We start from the raw sequence: 13,708 nt of genomic DNA, 5'->3' as shown, positions 1-13,708 counted from the left end.
GAGAAAAGGAAGGGTAATTAGTAAATATGGTTAAAGTACATGATGCTTTTGAATAAAATAGAATTATGAAACTCATCATTTTCTACAATGAATATATACCAATTAAAAAAATAGTTGGAATTCTTTAAAACAAAACAAAAAGGTATAAACCATAAAACAAAAGTGAAAAACAAAACCCCGAACTTTCCATTGGAACTGGCCACATTAATCTTAGTCATCTTCTTCCTCTGGACCATATAACCCTCAACCTAGAAAATGCTACCCAGATAACAGAAGAGAGAAGCCAAGAGACTCCATTTCCTTGAACCCCTTGCTGATGGTTCCATGATGATTTTCTGGGCATCTAAGAGCAATACCCCATTGCCACACGATCACCCTCTTACACACCCCAGGAAGAGGGCTGTATGGACAGACCTGACACCTGGACTGTCATAGTGACCTGGCTTCCATCCATGACTTTGAGATCAGAGAGGCCTTGCAGGAAGATGGGGGCCATGGGCTTGCTGGGAACTCGTGGCAGAAGGCATTCCCTCTCTCCTTCACTTTTCTTTTCTGTGTGGTGGAAACAAAATGGGAGAGAAAGATTTCTTTCACACACTCAACAAACTCACTAGAGGACACAGCTGTGCTTAAGCTCAGGTCTCATGCACGCTGGGAGGTTCTGGAGATCACTGGAACGAGGTATGTCCCATGTCACTGCTTGACCGGACAGTGCTCTTGCTTGACAGCAGAGACTAAACAATGAGGTTCCATGGAGTCCTGTGCAAATAAGCTCAGCTTCCTCGGGAGAACCTCCGGGAGGAAGCTCACCCTTGGCATCTTCATGAAGATTTTCCCCCTTAAATTCTCTTCACTCTCTTGAATTAAGTGATTTACTCACATGGCACAGAATTCAAAAGATGCCGAAGGGTCTATGTAAAGTTTCTCTTCCAAGCTCCCTGGCACGGTCTCCCCAGAAGTAAACAATGCTTGGTTTCTTCTTACTCTTGCGAGACATGATATATGTGTACAACACACACGGTAAACAGAACAATTCTACTCCTTCTTCTTTCTTCTGCTCCCCATCCCCTCTTTATTATTTTTTTATTTAAATTTTTTTCATTATACCAACCACTGTTCCCCCTCCCTCCCCTTCTCCAGTCCCCCACACACCTTCCCCCCATCCCACCCTCTCCCATTCACTCCTCATAGGGGGTAAGACCTCCCTTGGGTAGTCAATATGGGCTGGCATACCAAGTTGGGGCAGGACTAAGTCCCTTCCCCCTGCACCAAGGCTGAGTAAGGCATCCCACCAGAGGGAATGGGCTCTAACTCAAATCCGGAATCTCATACATAAATACATACTATCCTATCAACCTCTACTTCCAAACCCGTTTCCTTCCCTTTTTGAAAAGTAAACTAAAGCTGGGTAGGGCAACACACACCTCTAATTCCTACACTCAGGTGCCTGAGGCAGGAGAGCAGTGGGTTTGAGGCCAACTTGGGTAAGACCATGTCTCAACTAAACAAAGGAAAACTACAGGGTGGGATGTGACTCAGTGATTGAGAGTAACCTCTCCTGGGGAAGGCTCTGGATTTATTCTCCTCTCTCTCTCTCTCTCTCTCTCTCTCTCTCTCTCTCTCTCTCTCTCTCTCTCTCTCTCTCTCACACACACACACACACACACACACACAGATCACACTAGAGCGCCAGAAAGCGTATCAGTGGGTGCCTGCAGCAGGGGGTGGGAGATGGATTAGAAAAGAGCACTAAGGAATGCTTAAGAGAAACAGAAACGGTCACTTTTCAGTTCGGGGTAAATGTCTCCTCATGGATATAAACTCATTAAGTTCAACTCCTAAAATACATGCAGCTTACTGTACTTTCATAATACTTCAGCGAAATCTGGAAGAGGGATGAAGGGAATGTGCTGGCTAAGGGCAAAGACCAGCACAGGTCTCTGGGCACAGGCCTAGCCCACCCCCTACTTGGCTCTCTGAGGAGACAGACTGACAGACGGCCTTTTCCTTAAGCTTGCCATCCTCCCCCAAGCTGGCTTCAGCCGGTCCCCAGGAGGTAAAGCACTATCTGCTTCCAATGCAGGATGAGCCCCTTGCTACCCAGTGTCTATCCTCTCCTATAGCTCCCCACCCCCACGCCCCACCCCGGGGACTGGAGAGCGTAAGATCAGCAGCACAGGTCTATGGTTTGAACTTAACACAACTCAGGTGAACAGCATCAAATCATTCTTTTTTGTTTGTTTGTAGTATTGGGTATCAAACTCAGGGCCTGAGACAGGCAAGGAACGGTTCTACATGGTTCTTAAGGGTCAAGATGAAATTGCATTTTCAATATGGAGGCATTGGAAAGGGGCCCTCTGAGAGGTGATTAGGTTGTGGAGACACCACCTTATGAAAGGATTAGAGACTTTCTCAAGAGGTCGATGACGTTCTTTGGATACTGAATTAGTTCTCTAAGGAGGGAGTTGGGTCTCATGGAGCTGGATTGGTCGTTGTGAGAGCGGGGTGTTCTACAGTGAGTCCTGCATTGCTCTGTCTTCAGCACACATTATTACACGCACCCACTTCCACTGCTTCCTAGCTACGACAGGACGGAGCAAGCAGCTTTCCTGAAGACCTGTGAAAAGAGCTGGGCTGTGCTCTCTGGCCTCCGGAAGTAGGAACTAAGAGAAACCTCTTTACTTTACAAAGTAGCCATCTTTGGGTAATTTGTTACAACAGGAACCACACGAACATACTGGAATACCTCTAACTTAAAGTTGCAAGGGAGGACTCTGGTATTTTGGGTCTCCAACATCATAGGGAAACAAATTCCAAACCTTCTTTCAAACTCTGGAACTCTGGGGATAGTTTCCAGGGTGTTCTCTCTACCAGGTTAAGGCCTAATTCAAACAAAACATGTTATTTTTTTTTTTTTACCTGCGGCCACAGAGAGCAAAGCTCTCCCAGCCCAGGCTCTGGGATAGTGGAAGGATGAGGCTCAGAGGGTTGAATAAAGGTCAGAATAAAGCTTCCTCAGAGCCTGTGTAACAGGGGGATAAGACGCAGGCACACAAGAGCAGTTAAGACAGATAAACTCCATCCCACCTCTGGCCACCAGGTAGGGTTCTTGATCCCCTGCCCCCATCTCAAGAATTCCCTTTTGATGGAGTGCAGCTGCTGGAGGGGGTCTTGGCAGGAGGCTGTGGGGGTGGACTTAGGGAGCCTGTATTGGAAACGCACAAATCTACCTCATGTCCCTGCCTGGGCTGCCGCGGTCAGGAAAGCTGGCTGCCTCCGGAGGGTTGAGGAATTTCCTGTCTTGCACAGATTGAGAGAGCTTGAGGACAAACTGTTTCCCCTCTCCAGAGGACTCCCTGTTCCTGCATCTCTGCCTATCAGCCCAAACCATGGAGCTCCGTGCAGATGGACTGGAATTCCTGCTGGGTGCTGCAGGAACATCCAAATTCCAGCTTGCTCGTCTTCCAGCTGGTGGCTGTCTGCTCTTCCAGGCCATCCTCTCTTAGTTCCCCCTATTGTCTGTTCCCTCACCTGGGGCCCCAATAAAGCCACAGTACCCTGTGGATCTTGGTTGCTGGAGTCTAAGGACCTGTCTGTAACCCCCAAACTGCCCTAGTTGCTGAGAAGGGCATGAGGGATGGTGGACAGGGAGCTTGCAGGATCTGTCTGTCCCCTGTAGCTGGACAAGAGACCATGATCAAAAACAACTTGGGAAGGAAAAGGTTTATTTCAGCTTGTAACTCAGGTCATACTCCATCACCAGGGAACGTCAGGACTGAAACACAAAGCAGGAACTGAAACAGAGGCCATGGAGGAACACTGCTTACTGGTTTGTTCCTTATGGCTGGCTTAGTCTGCTTTCTGTTTTTTGTTTTTTGTTTTTTTGGTTTTTTTTGTTTTTTTGAGACAGGGTTTCTCTGTGTAGCTTTGAAGCCTTTCCTGGAACTCACTCTGTAGACCAGGCTGGCCTCGAACTCACAGAGATCCGCCTGGCTCTGCCTCCTGAGTGCTGGAATTAAAGGCGTGTACCACCACCGCCAGACTTTTAGGTCTGCTTTCTCATTCCATCCAGGATCACTAGCTAGGGAGTAGGACCACTAGCCTAGGGAGTAGCACCACCCACAGTGGGCTGGGCCCTCTAGACATCAACTGTCTATAGACTGATCTTATGGAGGCATTTTTCCCAGTTGAGGTTCCCTACTCTTAGATGACTCTAGCTTGTGGCAACTTAACAAAACAACAACAACTAGCCAGCACATGACAGAAACCTAGACTTTGGACTACTTATCTTGACCATAAGTAGGTCTCTGCCTCTACCTGAAGCCCCACATCTTCATCTGTCTCTAGGGGCTGTGTCATCTCAGGGCTTCAGGGGGTTTTGTAGACAGAATGTGAAAATAGTATGTACATCCACAGATGCTCAACTTACAAGGATTTCCTATAAACTTACTATAAGCTAAAAAAGTAGCATATGGCGAATATGCATTTGGTGAACCCACCCTACGGAGTATCCCAGCTCAGCAACACAGCTCACTGTAGAAGGTTGGCTGTTTGATCCTGGGACCACAAAGCTAACTGGGTCTTTCTGCTCCTTGTCATAGCTCACGTTGCGATCTCAGGAAACACTCGAATTCAAAGTTTAAAATTTGAAGTGAATTTCTATCAAAGGTGTGTGGCTTTCACACCATCATAAAGTTGAAAATTCCAAGTTGAACCATCCTGCATCAGGATTGTCCACATTCATTATCAATGGCATCCTAAGAAGCAGGGGATCTTGAGCCCTCCCTGATGATTACTGACTCACTCACTTTATTTACTTATTCATTCATTCATTCATTCATTCACTCATTCATTTATTTGTGGCCCAAGTTCTGTGATGTCATGCTTGGAGATACCATTAAGATGGTTCTCAAAGTAAATTAATAGAACTTTGCTGCATCTCCCCAGGTGAGGAACGAGAGGAACCACAGCTCATGCTTTAGATCCAGGGCAGCCACAGCCCCTGGTCCTGCTCTTTCTTTCCATTAGTCCTACAGTGGCAATGGAAGAAAGAACAGAATGATGGGAACTAATCTGTTCTCAAGCCCTCAAAGGCTGGTGTTCCTGTTTGTTTCGACTCCTTCCAGCAGGTGCAGGGGAAATCACATGGGATATGGTGATCCTGAATTCAGGCCAGTGAACAGCAGTCAATAAGCCCAAGTTCTTCATGGGGTGAGAAAATGGACCAACCTTCCCATAAACACATGCCGAAGAAGACAGAGAGGGCCTTGGGTTCCCAGTCAGTGGCTTCTTTCAGAAACCCAAAGAAAAGGAGCCTGAACTAGCTCCTTGAACCCGAGTCTCAAACCACGACCTGTTGTGGGATATTAGTTTAAAATATGTTACATTCATTTATGCTGTAGAATATTTGTTTAATGAAGTAAAGATGTGTTGCATTCTTTTAAGTTGCATTTGTTTAACTCTGTGAAGCTGTGTTACTTTGCCTGTCTAAAACACCTGATTGGTCTAATAAAGAGCTGAACAGCCAATAGCTTGGCAGGAGAGAGAGGCTAGGCTGGCAGGCAGAGAGGATAAATAAAAGAGGAAGAAGAGAAAAGGGGGAGGAATCAGAAAAGGAAAAGGAGAGGAAGACATCAGGGCCCAGCCACCCAGTCACCCAGCCAGCCATGGAGTAAGAAAGAAAGAAATACAGAATAAAGAAAGGTAAAAAGCCCAGACACAAAATGTAGTTAAAGAGAAACGGGATAATTTAAGTTAGAAAAGCTGGCTAGAAACAAGTAAGCTAAGGCCAGGCATTCATAAGTAAGAAGAAGACTCCATGTATTTATTTGGGAGCTGGGTGGCGGGTCCCCAAAGAGTAAAAAGAAAAAGAAAAATAACCAACGACCACTACCCATCATACTTAAGAGTCAGCCCAAGATATGTTAAGGCAACAAGCCAACCAGGGTCATGGAGCCAGAGCAGGTTGACCAGGACAGAGGGCCCATGCCTCCTGAGGACAAGGCAGGGCACACCATCGGCGCCTCTCCAAAGGGAACCAGCATTCCCCAGCGCTGACCACAGTGAGCTGTGACAGTGCCACCGAGGACAGGCACCTTGCAGCTCATTCACACAGTAGATTCTTGACAACAGACAGAAAGCAGAGCAGAAACAAGTCAGGCAAAAGGGGGCACCGTGCATATGTGTGGTTAGCTATTATCAACAACAGAAATACAATACTGATGTGTATAGTCTACTGTATATGTGATTCCGCGGCAGGACTTGCAGACAATTCAAGGAAACTATATGTAAAAACGGCCGTGGGGCTGGGGATGCAGCCCAGTTGGTAGAGTGCATGACTTAAGCTGACTTCAATCCCCAGAACCACCTAAAGCGGGAGATAGCAGTGCATGCCCATGCCTCCTAGCAGCCTAGAGAGGGAGGCAGAAGAGATTCAAATTCATCCTCCTCAGCTACATAGTGAGTTCAAGGGCCTGTCTCAAAAGACCCCACAACAGTATCTAACGCCAGTCAGTATAAAAACAAATGCTCCGCTTTTCTGAATCCTACTGGCTGTTTTGATTGAACAGGGTCCACCAGAGGACAACAAACAAGTATCCCAACCAGGACTCAACAGCAGCCATGGAGATAAAGCTGGAAGAGTCCCCAACAAGGTTCTTGGTGGGCACACTCCCAGTCAACAGAGGAAGGTGTCTTGCTGACTCTCCAGGGCTGCAGTGGCCAACAGACCTGAGAATGCAACTGACTGGGTCAGGCTTCTTGCTTTCTCTCTATGGATCTAAGAACAGAGGCAGGCCGCCCAAATAATACCACACAAATACCCCCCGAGGGCTGCCTGTTAGCCCAGAGATTCACTATGCTGGGAATGTCTTGCTTTGAGGTCACAACAGGAAGCCAGCCTCAGGGGTGAGAGAACCCCAGCCTTCCTCATCTGAGAGGCAGGCACTGGCCTCCCACAGTACACAGATTCTGAGGGAGGAATCCCTGGGACCAGGGATAGATGCCTGTATCCAGCTCCAATGGGGCTAGACTAAATATACCTCTGGCTTTTCCCACAGCGATGCTTCCTGCTCCCACTGAGAGCAAGTTTGGAGAGGTCTTTCTAGAGTCCAGGAGAGCCAGAGCCACAACTTACTTATCTCAGACTAACCATCCAAGGTGAATTTATCTGTTCCTCCGGTTCTTGGTTCCTGCGTCCAACACTGAACTGACAGCCACTGCTCCACTGAGAGAAGGTAAGGGCTCAGCCTGTCCTTCAGTGGAAAGAAAAACATGACCATGGATGAGCTGTTGATACAGCAGCTCACAGACATGGGAAAATGATGCTGTACAGATGAAAGTTGTCAATAGGACTTCAGAGAAGGAAATCGGAGGAAGGAAGGAATAGAGAGAAAGAATAGGAAGGAAAGGTGGAAGATGGAGACGAGTAAACCTTTGGAGGTAGGGAAACAGGTGCCGCACACGCACAGCAGCTGACTTAATCCCTCGAAGCATTAGGCTTCTTTGCCTGTAAAGTTACACATAGACTGTGGTGAGATTCACTGCAGCAAGCGACCCTGTCTGCACAATCGTACTTGTCCTGTCAAAGCTCCCCCTTGAAAATACCAACTGACAAGGACTTCAGAACAAATGCAACGTTTTGGGAAACTTCTGGAGAAAGTCCAGTGCCCACAGGATAGAGCAGCTCATTGCGTTGTTCACCCACCCGGTTCAGTACAATAAGCAGTACCAGTTGTTCCTCGAACCTGAGCCAGGAAAGCCTTCAACTCTTCCTGGGCCTGGCATAAAGAACCTTCCATAGCCTTTGCCCAGGTGGCTGGTCCTGGCTGCAGTATCTCCTGGTATACTACAACTATTTCCCTTTTTCTTCCCTCTACGGTCCTTCTCCAACTTTCTACGAGTTTAGTAGGAAAAATAACTCATTCTGAATCTCTCCTTAAAACCATCATGACCCCCCAACCTCTGCCACCCCTGGACAACCTATGCTGGTCAGCTTGCTGCCCTCCGAAGCCCTGAGTTTATGGATCCAAATGTGCATTCAAAGAACACGTTGGCCCTTATCTTGGATCTACTAAAGCTTCTCTTTAGTTCTTTGAACATGAGCCATTTCCCTTAGCTACCACAACGCAAAAATGCCATTCTAACAGCAAACTGGATTCCCTCTGTTACTCTATGGAAATCCAATAAATCACCAACTGAGGAACATCTACAGCCAATCTCCACCCCCACTTTATTTGGTGCTCAAAATGCAGTGTGGTCCCCTCATCAAGGACTAGTGCCTCCTCTCCCACATTCCAGGGCTTGGTTTCTTGGCCTTGCAGGAAGGCAGCCCAGCCCCTTCCCATTTCCAGAGCCTTTGGCAAGTTATAAATCCCCGGGGAGGTATCTGAATTCCCTTTAACAAAAGTCTGTCTCTAACCCGATAGAACCGTCTTGGAAGGTCAGCACTGGGCTGTTTTTATGGCAGTTTTGGCCTGCCTTGCTTCTGCTGACTTCTCCAGAACTGAAGAAGCAAATGGGAAGAGAAAGTGTGCAAGGAAAAGAATGAAAGGGATACAACGTATGACATCTCGGAGAAGAGCTCTGACCAGAAATGATGGGCTCCGAGATGAGAGGCAGGGACCCCCACAACCTCAGCCTTCTTACGGTCTTAGAAGTTATAATCGCACTCCAAACAGGCAGGCGCAGCATCCAAACCCCCAGAGTTCTTTGCCAGCGAGGCCTGGAAACCACACTGCTGTTTGTGCTGTCATAACTGGGGCACATCTTGCCACCAGGAGCACAAGGCTTTCATTCTGGACGGTATTTTTGGCCAAGGTCTGCAAGCCAGGAAATGGGGGCTATGGTCTACAAAGGGCTGTAAAAGTGGACAGTTAGGAGCCTCTATAATTGTCCAATTAGTAAAGCGAGGCTCCAGTTCTAAGCTTTGTACCAGATGGACACATCCGGCCCGCAAGCCCCCCTGCAGTGTGAAGGCCTCCGTCGGCAGAAAAGGAAAATGCTGGCCATGCATTGATTGGACACTAAACTCACTGCTTATCTTACATTTCAAAGGCTGTGAGCAGATGCTCAGGCACACTAAGGTTCTCAGGATAGTTAAAAAAAAAACAGGTTAAAGACAGTACTGTCTCTTCTCCTTCTAGGAGTCTCTCTTCAGCCAAAACGTAAGGGTTAAAATGGTTGCCGGTGTGCTCAGCTGACAGAGGGCAGGGTCCATGACTTATGCCAGCAGACAGATGACACAGGTCCAAAGTACACGCACATACTTGGGATGAGCAGAGGAGGCTGGGAGCTGCCACACACCTAGGTATTCAGAGTCAAGAACATGGCTGCTTTGAGAGGCCTGCTGTCCCCACTAGGGACTCTTCATCAAACAAACCCTCTAACAAATGTTTTCATAAAACATTTTTTTCATCAGATTTTTTTTCTTTTTACCTTACCCACATTTTATGTCCTTAGGGTCCTCTCAGAGGCCCAGCAAGCCTTTAGTTGAGCAAACAAATCATTAGTGGAGAAACTATGTCAAAATAGGTATAATTAGCAGATTATTAATGTATCTTGTTGCTTAAGAATTTAGCCTTGACATAGATACCGTGTGTGTGTGTGTGTGTGTGTGTGTGTGTGCGTGTGTGTGTGTGTGTGTTAAACTGAAAATACCCTAGCCCAGGAAAGACCCCCTGCTCATGACTCAGTCCTGATACAGGGAGTTAGTGACTGTTTCTAGATCTTCCAGGACACTGTAGGAACTCAGATTCATCGTCCACTAGATTCCATTCTTTTGGTGTGGAAGGAAGAGTATGTTGCCTGGTTAACAATGGGGATGGTCTTTCTCCTAGCCTGGAGAGAAGGGAAACAGACATATTTGTTGAGGGGCTCGTGAGAGCTAATTTGCAGGTCTGTGGGAGCCCACAAAGGTCCTAGTGAGAGCTGAGCTTGCTTTACACAGCAGGGCTGCATTAGGGGATGGCTGGACCACGTGCATGGTCACCAGGTGCCTGGGAGGGTCTGCACTTGGCTGTGCTGGGGGGAGGTCTTTTGCTCCACCCCCAGCATTCCTTTATAAGCCCTTTGGAAGGGGCTGTTGGGTTTTGACCGAGGCCCTCCCACGCTATCCTGTGTTTCTGTCTCTCTCCTCCATACTTCTATCTACATACTTCTCACTTCTCCCTCCTCAAGAATACCCTGGGGGAAAAAGAGGGAGCTGGTCTCCCTCACAGATCTCCTTAAAGTTTCAGGCACTGAGATCCTAGACAAGTGGGGAAGTCAAGGGAATGCCTCTCTGCATATGGGAAGGGCTCGCCCACGCCAACGCCCTTTCAGTCACTGCTCACTGGTCACAGGAGCTCACAGGACAGGTCCTGAGTTACATACTCTATCAGGAAGACAAGGAGTCTCCCTGCAGGAAGATTGCAGATACTTAAAAAAGCAATTAGAACCAATGTCTCTTAACCTTGAGGCCCTGCATGATGCATCCCTGCCCCACCCCACCCCCATTATGTTGCTACTCTGCTACCCGCTCACTTGGCTCAGCCACAATGGCCATGTTGACCAGGCCGGTCTTGCTCCCACCTCAGGGCACTTGCTGTGTGGCCTGCTGCCCACCTACCCACCTAGAACAGATCTTGTCTGCCTTTGTCTACTTTCATTCCCTGTTCAGTTTTGTAAATGAAATTGTGTGTGTGTGTGTGTGTGTGTGTGTGTGTGTGTGTGTGTGTGTGTGTGTGTGTGTGTGTTGTGTGTGTGTGTGTGTGTGTGATGCTCTGGATCCAGTGCAGGGATGTAGGGATGGCGGACACACTCTCTACCACTGAGCAACATCCTCAGCTCTCCGTTCATTTTCTTAAAAGCATGTGTCGGCATGTGAAGTTAAGCCACGTCTTGACTGTTGCCACCCTCTCCATCAGAGGGTAAGCAGGGCGAGGGCGGGCCTGCGTTTTACAGTGTCCCCAGACCAGACGAATGCAGGTACTCGGCAAAGACTTTTGGTAAATAAATGCGACAAGGGATGCACGGTGTTAGCAGGGCTTCTTCTGAGGCGAGCAGGGAAGGCTTCTGGGAGAAAGTGGCATCGGTGGGAGCTAGCCAGGCTTTAGAGCTGCAGAGACAAGTCGAACAACTCTGAGTGCTGGGCCAGTGCTCTGAAAGACTGTGACGCCTTGACAAAAGGATCAAGCGCTGAGGAAGAGTCCCCATGTCTGCTCTTCAGCACAGAACCTGCTGGGCGCTCACAGACAGAGCTCTAGTCTGGCAGGAGGGCTGAACAACCAGCTCCTCACGAGAATCGGCAAGCGGAGGGCAATGCGTTGCTGCATTGCGCCACCTTGTGGTCAGAGCCTCAAGGTGCAGCACATGAGCCCAGGCTGGCTCAAGTCAGTTTGAACCAATTTGTCCTGGCTCTCACTTGGTCTGTGGCTGTGTAGCCAGGCAGACCGTGAACTTCCAGTCCTCTCTGCCCTTTACCAAGCAGACAGATAATACTGCAGCGAGTTGATTCTTTGGTTAAAATCACTCCCTGGGATAATCCGTCTTGTTTAAAGTTTGGACACCCATCACAACAGCACATATGGAGCATTCTACGGTTTGGGGGGCAATTCATTTAATCCTCACAGTACTGTGATTACCAGTGTCCCCCATGTCACACAGAGGAAGGTGATACCTGGAGAGTTGACACCCAGGTGACAAGTCTAGGAAGCAGTGAATGGAATTCAGGTCAGTCCTTGGCTTTGTATTGACACTTTCCATGATGCCACACTGAGTGACAGAATCAGGCCTGGGGAGCTATAGGGAAGGGTGGCTCAGCAGTTGAGGCAGCATGGAGTAAGTCCCTTAACATCTCCCAGGGGGGCTGGAGCCAAAGGAGCTGCTACAAAAGTCAGCAGAACTCCAAAGCTGAGGAGGGTGCAAGACACGGCCTGGAACCTCCAAAGCACCTTGGGGCAGGGTGCCAGAAATGTCACTGTGCCAGGTGTACTCTGCCAGCCCTGTGCAGAGAAGTCTCGTACCGGGGCCCGAGTGTGGTTGTGTCTCAGCCTTGTTTTCCATTTATGGTTCGGAGCCTCGGTCTGCTTTGGAAAGGTCAGTACCTCCCCCACCCAGGAGGGCACTCACTCACCAGGCTGCTAAGAGCAGATGCAGAGGACCTGGTGGGGCTGTGCTGCAGCTTTTCCCCGTTTGCTTTAAAACACACTTAGACGGGCAATCGTGCGGCCTTCCCAACACTCAGGAGTCAGGGGGATACCCCCGAGTTTCCCATCCTTCATCTGAAGACCTCCCCTCCCCTTAGCCCACAGAGACTGTTACTGTAGCTGAGTCTCTAATCCAGTTAGAACACAAACAACTGAAGACATGCTGGATTAGCTGACTACCAGATACAAGACTGGGTAAAACTGGTCTATCCTATGCCATTTGTCCTTTCCTGCCCACTACAGACCGGCTAGCCTCTGGGAAGATGGGAGAGCTGCCGCCCTGGGCCTCCAAGACCAGGCTGTGAACTTCTGTGCTTCCTTGGAAGTCTCATACCACGGTCCCCCGAGGCCCCCAGCGGCCATGCCATGAGAACTATAGAGATAAGTGGGCTATGTGTGTGTGTGTACCAGAGAAGACCTCACGGGCCACCGCCAGCTCTGACCCCAGTGTGGAAGGCTTCCTGGAAGGAAGGGGCAGGCTGGTTCACACATGACTCCACACAGAGGCATTTCTTCAGAGAAATCCAAGTCCCTCCTGGCAGACGGCCACACGGGGCAGACATGGACCACATTCTCTGTTAGTGACAGCTCCCTTAGCCCTAGGGAAGGACAGTGCCTTTCCCTTTGTGGCTAGCCTTCTGCTCTGGGCCAGGGGAGGGGTACTCTGAAAAAGGGCATCTACGGGGTGCCCTGGGCCTCGGTCCCAGGACCTGGGCTCAGATGCCGCTTTACCTGCTTTCCTGGGATAGTGTGCTGGCCAAGATCCACTGATGTCAAGGCCACTAGATCCTTCTGTATAAGACAAAGGCAACACTCTGCCCTGAGCCCCAGGGGTCTCTGTGAGGTGGTATAGCTGAAGAGATAGAGGAGGCAGAATGCCTTTTGTGCCCTCTTCTGTGATACCATCTCACATAGCCTTCCAGAACGTGGCTATTCACACTACAAGAGGACTCTCCTAGGAAGCATGAATTTTGGGGGTGGACAAAAGAAATGAGGTAGGGTTTGCTTCTTGGCTGGTAGGGAAGGCAGGCACACTCTACCCTGTCTAAGCACCCAGAGGACCCAGTCACTCTCAGGAGCTCAGGGCACAGGCTAAGGAAAGGCAGGAATCAGGGTTACCTGAGGGTCCTGGACCTTAGAATCACGTTCTCTTCCTGGAAACAACCACCATACATAGCCACAGCCCAGAAAGGTGAGTCTCAAGCCTAATGATTCCTGGGGACTAAGTGCTGGCCTGATCAATGGCTGACTGTGAGAATCAGATTCCTCAGCACCAGGCTGGTAAGGGAAAACCTTGGACCCTTCAGAAGTCTCAGGACCTGCTGCCTCACGAGCACCTCAGGGCACAGAGCCTTTTGTAAGGCCGCTGCATGTTAAGGGCACATCTTGCAGTGCAGGTAGTTTTCTTATTCTAGATGGATTCCATTCTAGATTAGATTCCATCTAATCAGGGGACCCTTGTCTCTTTCCCTGGTGTGTCTCCATGGCCCAATGGGGTTAAGGGATGCGAGACACGTTCTTGT

The 13,708-nt window shown here is 49.0% G+C and overlaps 1 protein-coding gene across 1 annotated transcript in view; it reads right to left on the bottom strand.

The window, feature by feature from the left end:
- Positions 1-13,708, bottom strand: part of Mylk (myosin light chain kinase) — a 208,183-nt gene that overhangs the window by 97,013 nt on the left and 97,462 nt on the right. Inside the window, 1 exon segment of the mRNA XM_052740431.1 lies at positions 415-552. Coding sequence (XP_052596391.1) covers positions 415-552 — 138 coding nt within the window.

Source organism: Peromyscus californicus, unplaced genomic scaffold (genome assembly GCF_007827085.1).
Source record: "Peromyscus californicus insignis strain IS unplaced genomic scaffold, ASM782708v3 Scaffold_16__1_contigs__length_79575227, whole genome shotgun sequence".
In the NCBI taxonomy this organism is placed as follows: domain Eukaryota; kingdom Metazoa; phylum Chordata; class Mammalia; order Rodentia; family Cricetidae; genus Peromyscus; species Peromyscus californicus.
This window is presented reverse-complemented; position numbering and strand designations above follow the sequence as displayed.